Source organism: Xiphophorus couchianus, chromosome 11 (assembly GCF_001444195.1).
Source record: "Xiphophorus couchianus chromosome 11, X_couchianus-1.0, whole genome shotgun sequence".
In the NCBI taxonomy this organism is placed as follows: domain Eukaryota; kingdom Metazoa; phylum Chordata; class Actinopteri; order Cyprinodontiformes; family Poeciliidae; genus Xiphophorus; species Xiphophorus couchianus.
The window spans coordinates 29,397,368-29,420,014 of record NC_040238.1 but is presented as its reverse complement, the minus strand read 5'-3'; the positions used below and the strand labels follow the sequence as shown (position 1 = coordinate 29,420,014).

The window sequence follows — 22,647 nt, the reverse complement described above, 5'->3', positions numbered from 1 at the left end:
GGAACTAGCAACTGAACCGAATGAATGGGATAGCCCACTACCAGAAGAAAAGCGTCTAAAATGGGAATCCTGGAGGGATTCACTTCAAGACCTGAAGCAGCTTCATGTTCCCCGGATGTACACGCAGACCTCACTCAGTACAGCGGTAAATACTGAATTGCATGTGTTCTCAGATGCATCAAATAAGGCCATTGGGGCTGTAGCCTACCTGAGAACAGTTCAAGAAGAAGGACAAACTGAGATGGGTTTTGTTATGGCCAAGGCTAAGCTTGCCCCTCAGTCTGAGCCTACAATCCCCAGGCTAGAACTGTGTGCTGCGGTCTTGGCAGTAGAAATGGCAGATCTCATTCAAGAAGAGTTGGATGTGAAAATAGATGAAGTCAAGTTCTATACTGACAGCAAAGTGGTCCTTGGCTACATATGCAATGAGTCGAGGCGGTTCTATGTCTATGTCCACAATAGAGTGATGCGCATTCACCAATCTTCAAGGCCAACTCAGTGGAACTACGTGTGCACAGACGAGAACCCAGCTGACCATGCCTCACGGTCTGTGCCTCCATCCCAGCTAGCACAGACTTCGTGGTTCACTGGACCCTCTTTTCTCTATCAATCACCTGAAGGCAAACAGTGTACAGGTCAGAGGTTTGAACTGATTGAGCCAGAAAAGGACATTGAAATCAGACCACAAGTTCAGACCTGTTCTACTGTTATAGAAAACGCTACTCTTTCTACAGATCGCTTCAAACGGTTTTCATCTTTTAGCTCCCTGTTGAGAGGAGTTGCATATTTGATCCACATGGTGAAATCCTTCAAGCGTTCCAACCACAAGACTGAGTGTGTAGGTTGGCACAAATGCAACTTACCCCGCTCTGCTGAAGAGACATCTCAAGCTAAAAAAGCCATCCTAAAAGCAGTGCAAACAGCTTTTGCAAAAGAAAGGTCAGCTCTACTGGCTAAGAAAACCGTACCAGGAAATAGCCCTTTGCAGAAGCTAAGACCAATCTTAGAAGATGACCTGATTTGTGTTGGAGGCAGGCTGAAGTTCTCTGATCTGACACCTGCCGAAAAGAATCCCGTAGTCCTACCTAGGGATGATCATGTATCACTCCTTCTAACAAGACATTACCATGAGCAGGTTCAACACCAAGGTCGTCACCTGACTGAAGGAGCCATAAGAGCAGGAGGCTTGTGGATATTAGGAGGCAAGTCTCTGGTAAAATCACTTATCCATAAGTGTATAACTTGTCGTAAACTACGTGGAAAAATGGAAGAACAACAGATGGCAGATTTGCCACTGGAGCGACTTAAAGTATGTCCTCCTTTTACCTATGTGGGCGTGGATGTTTTTGGGCCCTGGTCTGTGACGGCAAGGCGCACTCGAGGAGGGCACTCAGAGTCAAAACGATGGGCAATTCTTTTCAGCTGCATGACATCAAGAGCAGTCCACATTGAACTAATAGAATCTCTGGACACATCTAGCTGCATTAATGCTTTGAGACGGTTTTTTGCATTAAGAGGACCAGCCAAACAGCTCAGATCTGATTGTGGCACAAACTTTATTGGGGCTTGCAAAGAGCTACAGATGGACACAAGAATGCAGAAGTACCTCACCGATCAGGAATGTATCTGGGAATTCAACCCGCCTCATGCCTCTCACATGGGGGGTTCATGGGAGCGGATGATTGGCGTGGCAAGGAGGATTTTGGATGCTATGCTACTCCAGCAAAACATCTCCTTGACTCACGAAGTCCTGTGTACTCTAATGTCGGAAGTTACTGCCATTATCAATGCCCGTCCCTTAATGCCTGTTTCTACAGATCCAGGAAATCCTTTCATCCTGTCACCTGCAATGCTTCTTACTCAAAAGGTTGGAGTCCCACCACCTCCTGGAAATTTTCCTGATAAAGACTTGCTTACAAGGCAGTGGAGGCAAGTACAAGCATTGGCAAATCACCTTTGGACTCGTTGGAGACGAGAGTACCTGCCATCTTTACAACAACGTTCAAAATGGACAGTACCCAAAAGAAACCTAGAAATAGGTGACTTAGTTCTTCTGAAAGACAAGCAGGTTCCTCGCAACTGTTGGCCACTGGCAAGGATCACTGCCACATTCCCAGGACAAGATGGATATGTAAGAAAGGTCGAGGTCACAACAGCAGAGCAAGGCAACCCAAAATCATATGTTAGACCTATCACAGAAGTTGTTTTGCTTCTGCCTAATGAATGACCTATGGACTAATGTTTGATGATCCTACGACACGGTGACCTCACAGAGGTCAGACGGGGAGTGTGCTGCTTTGACAGCATTTTTCGTTAATAGTTTATGGTTATTGTGTTAATGCCATTGTAAGTTATTTGTAATCGCAATAGGTGCGAAGGCTTTTATTTTGAAGAATTACTGTGTTGTCTGCCACGGACGTCCTGTTTGGTAATTTCCGGTTTTCTCCGTGAGCTGCAGCAAGCATGGCTGAATGTGTTGTGTCTTCAGCATTTAATCCTGTGCCATCCGCGAGAAATTAAGGCGAAGCAATGCTGTAAGTGTTATTTTCTGATAACATACATGTTGTGTAAGATGTATCAGATATTATTTTACGAAGATGTTAATGTTTAGTTATGGCGGCGGATATTCTTGTTTAACCATTCATAGTGGATTGCATATAATTGGAGAGTTTATGTATGTACTGTAAGTTTCTTCGGACACATAACTAAGTTTGTATTGTTTGTTCTGTTTACAGTTTTCAGCCAGCTTATGATACGTGGAAGTCGACAGTAAATGTTCAATCTTGCTACACGTCTCCCTCTCATCAATTTGCTGTGGTTTACCTTGGTGTTTAGTCGGAGTTGTTACACTTTTGATGAGAACACTACACCAATTATATCGCAACAGCTCACGGCTCATGCTGTGGTAACTTTATCAACTGTGTAATGATAAAAGTTGGATGATTTTGCTCAAATTTGCTTTCATTTATACTCTTTGATCTGTCAAAATCTTCGTGCTGGGTTTTTACATCTGGTTACATCTGGTTTCATAAAATAAAGTGAGACTCAAGATGATTTAATTTGGCCGTAGTTTGAGTATAATGAAATATAATGAATTTGTAATTGGAGAACAGTACTTTAGAGTGTAACTCCTGATTTAAAACCTTTGAGATTTTATCTTTGAAAGAGGGAGGAAAAACATTCACTTTGTGCACTTATGACTAACTAAGTAACAGAGTTAGAGAAGAGGTGGTTGGTCATTAGGACAGAAGCACAAGTAGTCAAGATTTAAAAAGGATTATAAAAGGAAACACAGTCTGTTCCAAAAACAAACTGTCCTTGCTCATGGCTAGACACAGAAATGTTCCTCTTTGACATTATACTCAAGCCCTGACTCTTTAATCTATTACACAATGAGTCCACAGTCTCTGCTTTTATAGTGTTTACATTTTTAACATGGATTTCATTTTGAACCTGTCAGAGGAGCATTTAAAAGGACAAATATGATATTTAAAGAGGTTATGTTTCTATTTTTGTTTCTAAGCTATTTAACTATTAATTTAAAAATTTGCAACAGTGACACCAAACAAAATGAAAGCTCTATTTGTTTTAAATCGTGTATTACAGGATGTACAGAAAATTAATGGCTTACGATGACATGTGAGATCTCATATTTTTGTTCAGTTAGCTGAGACAAGAAAGGAGTGAATTTAGATTTAAAAAATGAATACATCCAGATTGTTTTAGCAATAGGAAAAGAGATATCTAACTGTCAAAATATAATAAAACAATATCAAGAAACATATTTATATTTACATTTGACAAAAGATTTACACTCATTACACTCAATCAGCAGGCAAGCCTTTCTCATAATTGCTGACCAGCTGTTTGTAGCTAGATCTGTAGTGATATTTATATAATTTATATTTGTTGATCAGACTTTAGAGTCAGACATCATTGTCATCAACTTAATCTTTATCTTCAAAAGATTCAAATTGAGACTCTGACTGGTTCACTCTGAAACAAACAAAAATAGACAACATGAAAATCTCCCAAACAGTAACAAACAAATCCAAAGTTAAGGTCTTTGAGACCCTGTGGCACACTGGTTATGTAAAAACAATATTAATCGGGGGTTTAGACAAAAACTGAATGAAGCAAAAGAGTTCATGAATACAGGAAAGAGTTGTGACTTGAACAAGAGCTAAGTCAGTCTAATGGACTAATGAATCACAGTTGTGAGTTGTTAGAAGACTGGGGCAACCGAGGGGAAACTAACAGAGCCAAATCCATAAATTACAACAAAGAAAGCACAAAAAAACTGATGAATCAATGACTGAGCAAAATAAATATTGTCAACAAACATAGGCAAGGCAAAAATGGACAGCTGTTATCCTGAACGTCAAAATCGTAAAAATCTTCAAACCATAATGGTAACATCCCGCCAAGGTACAGTTCTGGTTGTCACATAAAAGAAAGTCCAGAGGTGATCTGGAAAAAAGGATAAAAAAGAAATAGTCAATGAAGATGACCTGGGGATGTCAAGAAGAGTACAAAAAACATCTATCCACAGAGACTAATATCTGTTCGGACAGTTTCATTTGTCTGTTCATGGATGTCTCCGCCATGTTTATTTCTCTTGCAACTGGCTCTGCTTAACGATGACCAGCGGTGCCCTCCTCTGGATAGCGGGCACACTACATGCACTTTGATAGTTAAGCGAATGGAACTGATTTTAATCTAATCCACAATAGATCGCAAATTGATTTATTGTTTGGATCCTTATTCACAACTCTCAATGGCAGTAAGAATCAGGCGGATGTGTTTCATCCTCAACCTTCGTACCAGAAGCAGGAATTTGAAGCACATTTCTTCTCAGCTTTAGTAACAGAACAGCAACGTGAGATTATAGATCAACCTTGACTCCTTTGGCTAGAACTCAGTGTTCTCATTCTGATGTTATGTGTGAGGGTCATAGGTGAAAATAGGCCAGGTCATATAGCTGCATCAAGCTGTGGTAGGAGTAAAGTCTAAAAATATACAATAATTACATAGTTAATATATCAGTAGGTAAGTCTTAGCTGATTTGGTTTAATTTAGTTATTCCAGATAATAATTTTCTAGAAAAAGAGGTAACATAATTTTTATATTGTAAAAAATCTACCCACATGGTGGTTCTATATGTACGTGGTCATTGCAGTTCTTTGATGTTGCAAATATCACATTGGATAAAAGATGACAAAGAAAGACGTTTTAGGAAAGCTATGAAGTTTAATCTATATGGAAGTTCAGTCTCATTCAGGTAAATAGAATTTAAAAAGTTCAGGGGGCAAAATTGACGTTGTCCATCCATCCATCCATCCATCCATCCATCCATCCATCCATCCATCTTCTTCCGCTTATCCGAGGTCGGGTCGCGGGGGTAGCAGCTTCAGAAGGGAGGCCCAGACTTCCCTCTCCCCAGCCACTTCTTCTAGCTCCTCCGGGGGAATCCCGAGGCGTTCCCAGGCCAGCCGAGAGACATAGTCTCTCCAGCGTGTCCTGGGTCTTCCTCGGGGCCTCCTCCCGGTGGGACGTGCCCGGAACACCTCACCAGGGAGGCGTCCAGGAGGCATCCTGACCAGATGCCCAAGCCACCTCAACTGGCTCCTCTCGATGTGAAGGAGCAGCGGCTCTACTCTGAGTCCCTCCCGGATGACTGAGCTTCTCACCCTATCTCTAAGGGAGAGCCCAGCCACCCTACGGAGAAAACCCATTTCGGCCGCTTGTATCCGCGATCTCGTTCTTTCGGTCATGACCCAAAGCTCATGACCATAGATGAGGGTGGGAACGTAGATCGACCGGTAAATCGAGAGCTTCGCTTTTTGGCTCAGCTCTCTCTTCACCACGACGGACCGGTAAATTGACGTTGTAAAGCTTGTTTAATTGGAGATTCAAAGATTTCTCAAACATGTATGAGACAATCAAAGCAAGACTCAAGGTATAGATTTTACATAATACCCCCATTTAATAAGGGCACCCTAAACGTTTGTGTCTCTTTGTGATTGAACTGCGAACAATATGTGATATGTGTCAAATGACAGATGACACAGTAATGGAGAGCTTAAAATTTTATAACAGTGAGGCTACCAGCCAGAAGAAAGAAATGATGTGTAAGGGAAAACATCAGGGCCTAAATGCTTCCAAACCAAATAGGATTTCAAAAAAGAAGTGAACAATGATTTTCAAACATTGCGTCAGAATCTCAGTCATGTCTAAATCTGGGCTTTAACACGTGAAAACCCTTTGTTCCAAATCCTCTAACAGCATCTCTGGCTGTCTGTGTAGGAACACTTTTCTCAACACTGAATCTCTGTCCTGCGCTCAAGACTTTTACAGCTTGTAACATTTTATTTTTTATCAGGATTGCCCTGGGTTTAGCTCCTTCCTCCCATCAATCCTGACCAGTTCCAGGGCCACAAGCATGATGCTGCGAAGAACATGTTACATCATGGGAATAGCATCTTTAATGCCTTGTGCAGTCTTATGCATATAGGGATTTGGGTGTAACTCAAAAAGTTTTACTTGAATCTCATTTGACCAGCACACTTTTTTTCTACATGTTTCCCTGTATGCCTTGTGGCAGACTACAAATTACTTTCATCTTTACATTGCAATATTCTGTAAAGGCTTAATGCTTTGGATCTCTGCAGCTCCTCCGGAGTTACTAGGGAAATCTTGGATGCTCCTTTGATTAATGGCCAGGTTTTGAAGTTTAGACAGGTTTCCATGTCTTGGGAGATTGGCAGTTATGCCACACTGCTTTCAACTTCAAATGATGGATTGAACAGTGCTCCGTTTGTCTGTCTGTACCAATTTAACCTCACTGGAGAATAGATGCTAACATTTGTCATTAAACTGGACAGGTCACCCATCCATATCTGGGCAGCACATTGACACACAGGACAAACTACAGTGCAAACACATTGTCATAGCTTTGCAATTAAAATAAAGCCAATCTACCCAAGTTAGGGTGACTGAATGCCCTCCGCTCCCCAGACATGTTCACTTTTCATGTTCTGTCTGGGACATCCAGGGAGATTCACTCATTGATGGAAATGTCTGGATTTTCGTAGTTTTTCAGGGGCTTCAGTTCCTAAATTAACTTGTGCAATGCATGGAATACAGCAGCTTTTCTTTTATTTGTGGTTAGATGTTATCCTAGATGAAACAGATAGTGGACTGCCAGCGCTGCAGCTGATGTTTATAAAGCCCAATGACGGTGAAGTGCATGGCATCCCAAATATCTAATAGGACACATGGACACAAAATTATTTAAAAGGCTGTGCAAAGGGAGAGTTCATATGTAAAATTGACCGAGGAAGATGTTTTTTTAAATGTTTTATGAGACTGCTGCTCTTTTGTTTTTAACTGTTACATTTTGGCCAGGTTGATCTAAAAAGTGAGCTACTATTTTCTAATCTACAGAAGACTAATAACAAGGATGTATTTGATTTGAGTCAAAGACTAAAAGAAATAAAGTGTAATGAGGTATTTTCCTTGACTGTGTACAAAGACATATTTTTTTAAATAAAAGTAATTTCTCTGTGTTATGAGATCAGACTGTAACCTTTAGATCAGTGTAAGCCCTACTTACCAATGGATAACAGATATGAGTCAAAGCTTTGTGTGCAAACTAATTCCAGTGCACCACAAACATCTTTCTCCATTAAACCCACTTTAGTTATCAGTCTGGTCCCAACCTTCCCTAACAATTCCTTACTGCTCTGGAAAAATATCAGAAACGTGCATTTCACTTCACAGATGGCACATATTTCTAGTATTTGAATATGGATATTAATATCTGTCACTTTCTCTAATTTACAAATAATTTTTTATTCTTATTAACTAAATGCTACTAAGATACTTAAATCAGCTTTTAAACTACTGTTACTTCAAGCATTTATTGTTGGTTTTCAATTAATTAGTTTTCATCTTTTAGTTCAATAGCATGTGCAATGAAAGAGATTGTTTATTTCACCCGTGGGGTGTTTCTCTTTTCATTTTATCCATAACAAGATGACACTTATTTGTCTGCCTGTGGTTCCATCTAAACAGAGAGCCGTCTTGCGCTGCATTACTTCTCATCAGGTGGCCTGTCCTTCTTTTATACTGGGTCCCACTGCCAAACACATTCAACAATACACTGACATAAGTTTTCAAACCCATCCTGTTCTTTGTTATTTATATGAAAGGTTGAAAAGCCAAACACCATCTTCATCCGGTTTAAATATAATTTTTTTACCACATGTGTGAAAGTCCAACTCTATCCTCCTTGTTCTTTGAGAAATAACACAAAAAAGCTCCCAGTACTTTTGTGAAGTATGATTATTTTAAAATGTCTGGGATTTGGGCAAAAAGCAATTACAGTAGGCTATTATATTTGGAGATGTCTTATATCACACTATGGTGCAGTGGCATGGAGCTATTCATGCAGAGAAAACTTGCTGCTTGGTCCATGTTGCAAAGTAGAATGGGCAAAGATTTCAGTGTCCTTATATGAAGATTAACGAAACACACAATGAATAACTTTCAACTATAATTACAATTGAAGCCAATTCAACAAAGTCTTAACTCGTGGGCTGAACACAAATGCAAACTCGACTGTTCACATTTTTTATGTGCAAAATGGAGATCTGGGTTTATTCTCCATCTGCTTCACATTTATGCTCTAGTCTGTATTGGTCTATGGCATAAATCCCAATAAAATGCATTCAAGCTTGAGGTTGTAAAGAGACAAAACATGAAAAACTTAAAAGGGTATGCAGACTTTTGCAGGATATTTTTAAGTTACGGTGTGTTTTCAATTTAGCTTTTTGTGTCATTGAGCAAATAAAATTGAAAAACCTTACAGGCTTAAAGCCCAAGCTAAATTAAATTTTCCAAGCATGCGCTGTTCTTGGATTTCCTGAAAACATCTTGTGTGCACCGCAGGCTTTCCTTTTTTCTTTAATTTTAGTTTGATAAGAACAGTTTTAAAATCTTTTCCTCAATACTTTCTATATAGTTTTAATAGCTTCAAGGAAGGACTAAAAATATTGTTGCCTGAGATTTACATTTTCAGATCTAGACATTCAGTTAGATAGCAGTGGATTTTTTTTATGTGTAAATAAATACATTTTATTTATATAGCACCTTTCACTGGTCAGAAAATCACAAATGCTTTACAACAAAAACAAACATTAAAAACACAGATGATAAAGCATAAAAGATCTAATAAAAGCTGAATACATATAAGCAATTCTGAATAAATGAGTCTTCAACTTCCTCTTAAAAGAATCAATAAGACTGCACACAGATAGAGGGAAACCATTCCACAACCTGGGGAGGCACTGCTCTGAAAGATTTATCTCCTCTGGTCCTAAAAGTTTTTGAAGAACCAATAAAAGCCTTTGACTGGAATATCTCAGAATACAAGAAGAGCTGTAGGGGTCTGGAAAGTCAGAGATAAAATGAAATTAAAAAATAGGAATTTCAAAATGTACCAGCAGCCAATGTAAAGAGATTAAAATTGGAAAAGTATACGCTTTCTTTTATGCAGCAACATTTTGAGCTGTCTGGAGATAATTGAGATCTTTCTTCTTCAAAATAATAAAGAAGACTGTCGCTCTGGAGTGCAAGTCACATCAAGCGCATCCGTCAAAAAATGAAGAAAAAATACATATAAGTCGCATTTATTTAAAAATGTTAATGTGTTCGCTTGCTTTTCAACAAACTGACAGAAATCCAGGGTGGTAGAAAGACGGATAGCAGTGACACCAAGAAGGCACTTCTGTAAAGACATTTTTATTCATTTTCTTTTCAACTACCAGTGTGACTTGTAGTCCAGAAAATATGGTAGAATAAATGAAAACATGAACAACCATCTCTAATTCTGCTTTTGAGAGCAGCCGTGAAGACATAATGGCTGTAACACAGGATTTCAGATAGAACGGCATAAAAGGTGGGGAAGCACTGTAACCCGAGGTAATGAAAGAAACGTAATCATGAAAAATTTCCTGAACTTTGAATATGGCAAACTAAACTCACTAAACTTGGATCAGAATCTAACTCACACTTTAGTTTAGTGTCCTGCAAAGGCAAGGATGTTCGAAACTCTGCCCAAACAGACACCAGTCACAAATCCAATTGAAACCAGTTTCACAGTACAATAAAAATGGGTTATTCTGGCCAAAATAAAATCTTTGTGTTTAATTTAAAGTTTGGATCCCTCTGTTGTGTCTTGCTGTAACACATCTAATCTATCCTCCTTTCTGAGAAAGCTGATGCACCAAGGTTTTCCATTACACCTGTTTGTCTGATTGAAACAGCACATAAAAAGTACCACAGGATCACAGATTTTTATCGTGTACAATGACAATAACTGCTTACAACACTGCTTAAAAAATGACAACAAAGGAAAGTTACCTTGGCTCTGTCAGTGTGTTGATTAGTTCTAACCTAAGAGGAAGACTGGAAATACCCACACAGAGATGTTTGCTAGACTGCTAAACATTGTAAACAACCAGATATGGAGCATTTACCAATATCAAGGTTTTTAAACCACCAAGGATATCCTGCAGAATTAACATAATATTAATCAGATACAATTCAAGATTTTCTATCCACATCTTCATTAACTCAAAAGATTATAAAACAATGTAAATGTCTTTTCTTTTTAAAAAATAAGCTTCTATCCTTTAGATTTTATTAAGAAATTTGAATGTTATTTATATTCAGTGGAAAATCTTTGTTTTTTCCAGGCACATTTTAGAGCTCAGTCAATCAAAGTAACTGTTACCTTCAGTTGTTATAAAAATGCTGTACATATAAAATATTAATTAAAATAAATTTTACTTCATAGTTAAAAACCTAATTATTGGCCATTTTGTTTCTTTAAAAAGCTCCTGCTCTTTCCGACACTCCACCTTCAGCAAGTCATCATGACATTGCTCCTCTATTAACCCTTTAAGATGATTCTTAGGAGCAGGCAGAAGTTCGGAAGCTTGGAAACTGCAGCTTTGAGGTGGAGTTTTGTCGAGGCGGCACTTGGTTCCACCAGGCATTTTGCACAGCTGAATGGTTGCCATGAGAGATTAAAGGATTTCTCAAACATGCAAGAAAGAATCAAGTCGACACTCTGAGTATGTTTTTGATGAGGGAATAACATCAGAACGTGATGTGAAGCTCAAAAAAGTTGATTCTACATAACTCTACCCATTTCATAATAAGCAGATTAATACAACTTTGTGTCGTGCATTCTCATTTAGTTTTCTCTGTGCTGACCCAATCTTCAACTAAATAATTTTGGCCCACATTTTGGGTGGGACTCGGGTTGAACTTTGGCTATAAATGTAAATTCTATTGGTAAGAGAAATCACTACATCTGTCCTGGTGGTTCTTGTGCTTGAGAAGATGCTTCCCAGTCTCGAATGCAGCCGTCGGTCAGTCAGCTTGTGATTCACTGACAGGTGGAGGCCATCGCTGTGAGCTTTTGATGGAGGATGCCTGGGTTGATGGTGTTGAAGGCAGAGCTGAGGCCCACAAACAGGATCCTGGCTGAGTTGAGGTGGTGGTGCAGGATGAGGTCTAGCCTCATCATTTGCCGACTCGTTTGACCTGTGAGATCCTTCAGATGCTTCAACACCAGTTGACCACAAAAAATCCTTTTCAAAGGATCCTTTGGTTTTTTGGCTGTAGTGGCCTCTGTTTCATAGCTTGACAGGAAACAAGGCTGTGAGAGAGTAGGAAAACATGTGGCAAATGTCAACAGCCAAGGATTCAAACCTGTAATGGCCCTCTTCAAGGATTGAGGTCTCCGTACACGTATTACCTCCTTCACCACTGCCCCAAGAGGTGTTCAACATCTGACTGAAGCTTCTCAGGCATGAGTGGAAGATGGCATGAGGTCATGAAGCTTTCCTGGTGTTCTGACCATGAAAGAGCCTGTTTGCTACTAGTTTCATTTGAATAAAACTTTAAATAACTGTGGTAAGAACTCATAGCTGTTATTGTGTCCACCATTAGGAAAACCACTGAGGATGTGTTTAAGAGGGAATTTTTGTGTATGCCTTCTCTTTGACTTGAATAACAGTTTATTTTATTTTTTTGTTTTTATTCTTTAGTGCTTTAGAAATAAGAATGACTGAAAACGCTAAAAAAGTAACGACTGTTTAATGTCTGAACTGTACCTAGCTGAACAGGGTAAGCTTGTACAGCCGTATTTTATTGCCCATCATAAAAGAGGTACTTTAAAGAGCTTTTTTTGTTTGTTTGTTTGTTTCAGAAGGCGGCACTTCTCATAAAAAAAAGTTTAAAAACCAGTGATTTGGAAGATTGGAGTGCTGCAGGCGATGGATAATGCTGCTGTCAGGACAGAAACGCAAACAGAGTGTTACATCACATGGTACCAAGAATGAATGCAACAACAGGGCATGAACTGGGAAAAAGACACAAATGGGATTATGACAAACATGTTTTTCAGAAAATGCTAATTTCCCTGAAAAACAGGGAACAACAGGGAATGTTAAATCAGTTACAAAAATATTTTGTAGCTGATTTAACATTTTAAGAAGTGTGATTTCCTGGATGTTGGTACAGCACAAGATGTCAGGCTGTTTCTAGCTCTTTCAGTCACTCCAATCTTAACACAGCATGAGGGATGTGCAGTAGAAGACGTGGTTGATGGGCAACAGGATGTGTAACAGCTGCATTACCACCGATTGTAAATCTGGCGCTTATTAAACAGTTACTTATTAGAAAAATCCTACAGGTAGTTTATTTAAGACCTGTATTAAATTTTATTTTATTTTATTGACTCAAAAATGAATAGTTCACTAAAATAAATCATGAATGAAAAGGAGCAGAAAGAAGTATAAACTTATATTGACATATTTCAAATACAGGAGAAATGCACAAAAAACATCAGCTTAATCAATGCTACCTCAATTCATCACCATGATTTTCAAATTTCTTTTAAATGCAGAAAGAAATTTACATAGTTTTATCTCACTGTCAAGATTGTTCTATAAACTTTAACTGAAATCCGTCAATGTCATTCTGAATCTAAATCTTTTTAACATCTCAGTGGATTTTAAATTATATTTGCCTTTCATTAGAAGTCTTATTTGGACACTCTTCTACAGTTTGTAGCAATTTACTCTTCTTTTCATATCAAGAAAATTCTACCAACATGATCAACTACTGCTAAATAAGATGCTTTGAAAGCTGTATGGAAAATTAAGGAGGAAATTCAGATTGATCAGATGAAAGTGTTTATTTTTGTTTCATTACAATAGCTTTTGATTAATCTATGCAAAATTCCCCTTAAAATTGGGCGGCTATAAATCACATGGAAAAACTTTATCTTGAGAAACAAAATACTCAGTTAACGCCTTGTCATAAACATTGACTTCTTTTATTAATTCTCTATAAAACTAAATATAAGACTGCACTATATGCAAGGTGAATTATGATCCATTCAGAAGTAAAAAAAATCTTAAGAAGGCTCCTCAGCGCTTGTAAATTCTCCACCATACACAACATTTATTATTAAAAACTCCTGCAGGGTTCCAGCCTACACACTTAAAAAAATAACCAGATTAGGTGGAGAAAAATGTTTTAATGGATTTAAAAATCTTCTATTTAAAATCAGCAACTTGTCGTTTGATTTGATTTGCAGGTGATAACATTGGTTTGGCAGACTTCATTGGAGAAACCCTTCAGAACCAACCAGCGATTTCTTCTTTTCTCAATGAATGTTGTAAGTAATTCTCATTATGTTTCAGTTTGTGTTTTCTTTGTGCATCAAGTCAAATATTCTTTAGGTGGGAATTATTTCTTAAAGTCTATAGAAATCTGTAGATCCAGGTTCTGCAGTTTTACCATCTGCAATCAAAATGCCCTGGGCAAGCCTTCTGCTAACCTCCAAATCCCAGTACAGTGCAGCTTGTGAAACAATTAAAACCTAAAATTCCTCAAAAATAAAGGTAGCACTGACACTAAATGTCGAGATAAAGTCAAATGGTAACTTTTGCTTCACTGTATTTGGCCTCAGCGTGACTGACAGCAAGCAGATCCTAATCTCCCCATTTAGCAGCAAGCAGAGGGTGCCTACTCAATGCCCAGGGGTAAAAAACTCCTGTTGGCTGCAGACACATAAAACAAACGTTCTGGATCAAATTACTCATAATTTGTTTATGGTGCTTGCCCCTCAAACACATCTAACACATGTTGGCCACTACTCATATGGACTGCATCAAAAACTACTACAAAAAACATTGAGTCGAAAACCGTATTGATCAAATGCAAGACAGTATGAAAATGATCTTGTTCAATTTTAAAAGATTGCCTTTCTTTTAAAAATGTGTACATAGTTTGTCAAAAATGCTTGGAATGATTCAATTTCAGTTTCACTTTATTTTTGTAAGTTATCAACATTACACACAGAAAACAAAATAAAAAAGTACTTTACAAACCCATAATTTAAGAAAAATGGAATAGGCTGAAGCCAAGGCTTATACCCTGTTAATGAAGTTGGCAGCCTACAGTAATAAAGTGTATCTTCTGTCCCTGTGCATGCATACATACGTACACATACACATATTTATATTTAAATATGCATGTCTATACATACATACACATACATCACTTACATGGTTATATGGTGCACATGTGCATATGTACAATTACATAATTGTATAGGCTTTTATTATTTTACAGTTCAAGGCTCTTTTAAAGCTCAGTAAGAAAGGAATTAATTTTAGGTCATCATTCAATTCATTCCACTGTGTTATGCCATTAACAGAAAAACACATCTAAATCTTACCTGATTGTTGTCTTTAATTTGTTCAAATATAGGCAAATCTCTCAAATTACATATATACTCGATGTGCTGCTAGTTTTGCAGGAGTACCCGGAAAGTTGTGACTGCATCCAAACAGACATCAAGTGTGTGGAGGTCAACCTCGAAGATGTTCCCCTGGTTTCACCAAATGTCACATGGCTGTAAGTTCAACACTCTTAATCTGGCTGAAGTTTTTAAATTCTTCACATTCTGAAGAGAATTATATGTTTCAGGAGCTGAATCTTTATGAAAAGTTTCTAGATGCATTGATTTCAAAGAGACACATTTTTGTTTTCTGTTTACAAGTAATCATGATAACTGGTGGCTTTGCTCAAAATGTTGAAACTGACAGAGATTAAGAAATGCAACATTTATAAGGGACTCTTTCCCCCTCACAGAATGTCTCTGTACCCTTTTTTAATTTCATTAAATAAATTTTCTTATCAAAGTAAATTTGAACATTTTCAAATAAATTTGTTTTTATGAATATGAAAAAGTCCTGCTTGGTAACATATAAAAACCCTGTAAACTAAATATATAGTTGTGATATATTTTGTGGGGAAAACCGCCAACAATCTGTTCTTTAAAATAGAGTGTTTACTGCTTTAGAGCTCTAAATATAATTTTGAACAAATATTCTGTTTTGCTCACTGTCTCTGCATTTTCCACCACACTGTAAAACTAGATTCATTTGGTTTCTTAAATTATCCCTTCTTTTCCACCAAGTGGATGCTCAAAAATGAAGGTCATTTTTCTTTGGGACTTTAACGTCTTCTTCATAAGTGTAATTAATTTAAAGATAATTTTAAAAATAAAGATTTACAGGGTAGGCTGGTTTTGTTAGGGCAAGGGAACATGATTATTTGTTTATGTGTTAGTAAATATGATTTGTAGTATAATTCTATTAATCTTCCCAATGACAAACTGGATGCCTTTCTTTTCTCTCAGACATTCACTTCTATGTCTGCCAAGTGCAGTTTGTCCCTCAGACTGTCATTGGCTGAGTCGGTGTCCTGTGAGGTGAATGAACTTTGAACAAATGAGCAGTCATGAGAATGAGTCACATTTTCACCTCAATGTGTACTGAGTGCAGTTATTAGGCAATTTGTTTTTCTTTGAGGATTAATTTTATGACTGAAAACTACAGAGCTCAAAGTCAACACAACATTTTAATAAACCGACTTAATAATGTAAGAAAGTAAGAGTAAGGTTTTGGCTTATCTAGAAGAATATATCATTTAATATTTCCTTTAATGTTGTTGTTATGCAGTGAAGTAATTTCATGCATGCGCTGCATAACAGTCGTGTTTTTTTGTTTCCTCAACCACTCCTTGAGGTCAGTGTTTTCTAAAAACTGGAGGTGGATTTGAGAGTAGGCTTTGAGTCTGCCTTCAGTCTGAAAAGGTTAAACCAGCTCATATTTAATAATAACAGCTCATACCAACTGCACATTTGGTCCATTTGTGGACCCTTTCATCCAGGCTCTCAGCTCATCTGTATTTCGATGCTTTGAAAAATCTGTTCTAAAATATTTCTTGGCTTGGCCTTGACATTTTAACTTATGTGTCTTGTTTTAACTTGTGTCTTGATTGAATTTAAGCCTTCTTCACCCTGTTCATGTCTACGAGCACTCAGGAGTCTTTTTAAAAGATGGTTTTCAACGTTTGACTTTTCAGACTCCGTGAAAGTCATTTAAATTTATTAATATACCACATTTGAATCAACAGTTGTTGTGCAAAGAGCTGCACATTTAAGATGACCAAATTTGACAGAAACAAATGAAAGACAACAAAATTTAAAGGAGCTATATTTAGTATTTTTCATTTCATGGCACAATCAAGTAACTGTTACCTTCAGTTGTCACAAAATGTATCTATATACCAGTGTTGTAGTCAAGACCATTTAACCCAAGACCAAGACAAGACCAAGACCAGAGTGTATTGAGACCAAGTCAAGAACAAGACCAGCGCCCCACACTACATGATACAATAAAATGGGAAATATGATCAAAATTGCTAATCAAATTGATCTGAAAGATTCACATTCCCATAAAAACACCTAGATATTAAATACTTAGAGCTGAAATAAATGTAACCAATATTAAAAGCAGATCAACTCTTTGTTCTGCTTATCTAAAAAGATAATGCTCTGGGCATTTGCCCATATCATTCATGTCAGAAATCACCACTGTCTGCACCATTAAACATAGCAACAGAAGCAATGCCCTGATGGTAAACAACTCTCAACTATGAACACTGACCAAAGAGCAACAAGCAAGAAGTGACCAGGCACAAGGCGCTCACCATGACTGTTCTGACCCTCTCTCCCACTGCATGAAGCCAGGCAATGCCATCATGACAGACATTACAGCGGCCACTTTGAACAAAAACAATCAAAGATCAATGCACATGCTCTGCGTGCTCTTTTGTTCTTGTGTTTTATTTATTTGCTAATTAAATAAATAGCAATGTTTATAATTAAATAAAATAATAGCTACTGCAGTGTACGCAATGCATTACAAGTACAAAGAACGGCTCTCAGTGAGGCTCCAGTCGTATTTTCTTAGTAAAGAGAAGTTCAGAAGACTCGGATCGTTCGTGAATGTCACCTCACTATATTGCAGACTTTTGGACACAGCGTTTTCTCATACATGCAACACGTTAGTCAACAACCTCCGCACAATAATTCAGCATAGTGAGTGACTTTTTTTCATCACAAATGCTAATGTGTCTCCGTGCAGCTAGCTTTGCTAACATTACGACAACGGAGCTAGCCTATCTTTGAGCTTCTTTTCTGAGTGACGAAAAAAGTTAGACGTAGTCCCCACCGTCTGTGAAAGCAAAGCGCTGCTGAATCAGCTGTCGCCAATGGATTTCTTATGATTTATGCAGCACAATTCTATTATTGACGATTAGACAGACATCTTCTGCCTCTCAAAGAAAACCACTGCGCATGTCTTGGAGCGCCGCGTGCGAGTGAAAGTCTGGGAGGAGATGGGGGAGTAACAGAAACACGTAATTGGTAAGTCACTGGAGACCGGTCTCGAGTATTACAACACTGCTACATACCAAACATGACTTAAACGAAATTTGACTTTGCAATTTGATGTCTTAAAATTGGCCTCTGTCGCTTTCAGAAGCTCCTTCCCTTTCCGACAGTCTGCCTTCAGTACATCATCACAACAATACCTTTCCATAATGCCACTTAAAACCATTCTTATGAGTGTTGGACTGAGAAGTAGTTTGTATAATAAGCTCAGCAGATTTCACCAGGTGTTTGCTAATTGCTGCTGCCACTAGTCTAGAGGAGCTGAGTGGGGATTGGGTGAGGGAGGGGTGCTCTGTGAGGGGGAAGTTCCAAAAACAAGCTTTGTGAAAATGGGCGGTGTTTTGTATGAGCAAGCATTTTTAAATTGAAAAGTTTAAGTTGCTTAAACTTGTTGGTTCAATAGCTAACTAATTTAATAACTAGTTAGCTATTAATTAATAATGGCTGCCAAGGCGTGCTGTGATGGCATAGAGGATAGCGCGACCCACGTTTGGAGGCCTTGAGTCCTCTTTTGCTGCATGTCTTCCTCCTTCTCCTTCCCCCTTACAGTACAGCCTACTTTCATATAAGGGACACTAGAGCCCACAAAAAGACCCCGTGGAAGGGAGAAAAAAAATAAATGAATAATAATGGCTGCCAGCGGAGACATAATATATGAAATATGGATGAAAGAATCAAAGCAACACTCCATGCATCATGTGAAGCTCAAAAAAGTCAATTTTACATAACCTCCCGCCGCCCCTCCAGGCTCATACTTTTATCCTATTTTACTTGAGAATGAAATGATACAGTTTCACCAGTAAGAATTTATTCCTATTATCAGTCAAGGAAAAAGTGAGTTTTCAAATAGGTTTTGAAAATGTCCAATGTTGGAGATGACCTGATGTGAAGAGGCAATTTGTTCCACAATTTAGGATCAGTCATAGAGGATTTTAAAATTAATTTCAAATCTGTCTGGCAGCCAGTGTAAGGATGCTGTTATGGGGAATATGTGGTCTTGCTTGCATGTGCCAGTTAGTATCAATGCTGCAGAGTTTTCTGTCTGCTGAATAAAGACTATAGTCACCAAGATGATTTGAAGGGGAGGATAGCTCTCTCAAAGTCTGAAACAAATGAATTTATGTTGGCTGCTTTAGTTGTGCAAGTAACTTCAGATGAAAAAATTAGCTTTGATTAGAGCATGTATGAGTCAAAAATCACTTCAAAGTCCACAGAGTTGTTTTTATACATTTCTAACGGACCAAGATCATAGAGGTTACACGGACCAAACCCAATAATCTTTCAGAGTATTTTTCCTGAGAAACAGAAGTTGTCATAAACACCTTGATATAGATTGTTCCACTTGTGCTACAGCTTCCCTCATTTCACAACTACACATGAGCTGACATAATCAAATCCAATAAGTATTCAAATTTATACAGCTTGAATTTGAATAATATGTAAAAAGAGGATATTGTCAAAATTATTACTTGCTTTTTAGTTGAGCACAGACAATTTTAAGCCCAGCTTGCTGGTATAGTGAACTCCCTAAAAGCGTCTTATTTCTCTCCTTTAGTCTGGGCCACATACTGGACCATCCGTCTTCTACCATGTCCGATTTACCCTCTCTTATCAGTCATGGGACTAACATTTCCAGTCTCATTCATTTGTGTCTTTCTCTTGAGACTGTGCCTCCCAGCTATTTTGTAAAATCCATTATTATTACAAAAGTCCCTCTGCTGTCAGTCTATGTTCCTTATTTTAAGGTGTTTACATTTGAACTTCTTCAAAACTAATCACATCGACGTTGCTAGCAGTGTTGGGCATGTTACTTTAAAATCAAATCAAAGTCAGAAGTTTACATACACTTCCACAGTATTTGGTAGCAGGGGATGGTGTTCCTCTTTTTCCTAAAAATTTTCATTTTTAGGAATGAAACTAGTTCAACTAGTTTCATCAGACCATAAGAAGCTGACCAATTTGTTTTATATTGTTCTATGTCACATATATGCTGTTTTATTTTTATTTCATCTTTTGTGGGGGGGGTTATTTCATGTTGCGTAATGCACTGTATGGTTTCTGGTCTGTAAAATGTGCTTTATAAAGTTTACTTACCACTCTGTCTATTTTTGTTAATAATTGAACAGATGAATATGGCATCTTCCACCATCTGGAAATTGTCCCCAAGGAGGAGCCAGACTTGTGGAGCTCACCGCTTAAAGAGATAATAATCCATCTGTATAAACATGTGATTTGAACAAGAGTAAAAAAAAAAATCTTTGACACATACTTACACTCATTATTTAGGCATCTAGCAAATAGAAATTATTTTGGTAATGACTTAAAACAAGAAACAAGAAGTCTTGTCTGATTTAAATTCAAACAATGAGGAAAAAATATGTTTCCATTATTTCATTTGCATTAACTATATTTGTTAATAGTTTTCACAAAAAAATGAAAATGAATAAAAATGGAGATGCAATATTTTCCCCCCTAACAGATATGATGCATAATATTGTCATTAGCAACTGTAATGAATTGTGGTAGCTTTTACTTTGCAATTACATTAAATAATACTGTTACATTTTACTTGTTACTCCCCAACCCTTATTACAAATTAGCTAAGAATGTTTTACAAATTGTAATTTTTATCTGAAATGCTTGAAAAAGTGATCCAGAAAGAATCTACAAAACATTTAGTGGTAAACGTTTGAAATTTTAGAGAATGTGTGAGGGAAGTACGGTGGCAAAAGTCCTGGTATAGTTGCAAATCACAGCTCATACATGTCTGCTTAGAGTTTGCTTGTTCTCTTTGTGCAGTCACTTTGAATGGCCCTTTGGTGTGTTTCTGTGCAAGGTTGTCTGTTGTGTGATAAACTGGTGACCTCCAGTATTGTTTCCCCAGTGTCTCATCCGTTGGATGCTGGAGATAGCAAAGCCTCGGCATAGAAAATGGATGGATGAGTCTTAGACTGGCCTACTACTTCCCACATCGTGCCAATCACTATTAAAGGGTTGTTATTTCCCATTCAGTGCCCCACTCTCAGTCTGACTCTCCAGGTTACATTTAGAGTAATTTTAAGCACTGAAACTTCTTGCCACTTACTTTTTATTTTTTCACAAGGCCATTAAAAAGCAACAGAGCCAGAGATAGACAAGCGATGAGCTCCAACATGACCCTCTGCAACTGAATTAACATTTTATTCTGTAATGAGATGTAAATATTATTTATTAGATTATTTGACAGATAAAGGGCACATTATTGAATTTTATTGTAAATGTGCCAGAAGGCAACTCTGTAAAAGATCATAATGTAAATAAACAGACCAATTACACAGTAACACTTCTGTGATCAACTTCACAGTTCGTTATTCTGCCAAAAGAATTACCTTAAAACTCTGTATGTAATTAAAGCCACAACAGAGTGCTGAAAACATGATCGCCAGTGTTTTATCCCTAAATTCACAATGAGCACTCTTGAGTCAGTTTCAGAGCATGTTACTAAGTAAACCAGTGAATTTCAGAACAGTACAGTGTGTTATTAAGATGACAGCAGACTGCTGGTAGGAGAGCTGTTTGAATTTAACTCAAAAGTTCATTAAAAACATTGCAATCATGTAAAATAATCCGATAAACTTGTTAATTACTGCATCTCAATATATTTACAACAAAATACTAGCAGCAGGGATAGTATAGAGTAACATAACTGTTCTGCAGGGCTATTTTGACTAATGTATGTGCAGTTTGTCACAATACATTACCATACATTCAAAAATAATCTCATGTGATTGAACATTATTCAGGCGGAAGAGTAATCATCTTGCAACTGGAAAGTTGATGGTTTGATTCCAGCCTTCTCATGTGCCACATGTAGATGTACTGTAGCTCTCGTGAAGAAGTGCACTGAGGATTCAGCACTGCATGACCTCAATCCAGATTTACATACAACTTAAAAAACATTGGAGGAATTTTCAATAAGTAACATTTATGGGAAAAAGAAATCATAGATTTCACCAACTCTAACCCATTTTACATCACAATTTGTGCAAGAATATATGGTATATAGTCTTTTATTATCAAGTCTTTTAAGCCGACGTTTAAAAAGTAAGAAAAATTGATTATAGTTAGAACAGAACACTCTTCCAAAGAGAGAGAATGAATGTTAGGTGGATGTTAGTAACTAAGCCTCTCATTTTTTTCATTTGGTCACCTTAGTTTGTTTCAGTTTGTAACTAATATCCTGTCCTGGACAAAGGCTCTACACGATTTAGTAGCATTTTGTTTCCCAGCAGATAACAATGGGTCATTTTTATTAATTGGAATGGTTTTACTTTTATTTATCCAGGGTAAAAATCTAATTGGAGATTACAAATCTAATTTACGAGGGTGTTCTGGGCTAGACAGTAGCAGAACAAGATAAACAGCAAACAGCATTTACCATATACTGGTAAATGCTGTTGTCTTGGTGAGTACTTGATGTGATTTAATCCTAGATTGTGAAGCTGAATCACCGAATCATGAATGTTTATAGTCTCTTAGCACCAACAAAACACTTAAATGGGTCCTCAACATTAAAATATTCTCTCTGCAGTTTGTGCTTCATTAGTCACCTTCCAAGAAAGTATCTTCCTTTAGTTTTTTTGTTTTATCAGCGTTTAAATTAACTGAGTTTTCTTTTGTCTTGGTTCATCCAAGGCTAGAAAGAATGTCTGTAAGCTTTATCTCTTTTCTTACATTCTCTTTGGCTAAGAGCACAATAAAAATCAATCATGTTTTTG

At 37.5% G+C, this 22,647-nt stretch overlaps 1 protein-coding gene across 1 annotated transcript in view; it reads left to right on the top strand.

The window, feature by feature from the left end:
* Positions 1–22,647, top strand: part of rxfp2a (relaxin family peptide receptor 2a) — a 96,611-nt gene that overhangs the window by 25,357 nt on the left and 48,607 nt on the right. The window contains exons 3-4 of the mRNA XM_028032060.1: positions 13,679–13,759; positions 14,898–15,003. Of these exons, the coding sequence (XP_027887861.1) occupies positions 13,679–13,759; positions 14,898–15,003 (187 nt within the window). The remainder of the gene's footprint in view (positions 1–13,678; positions 13,760–14,897; positions 15,004–22,647) is intronic.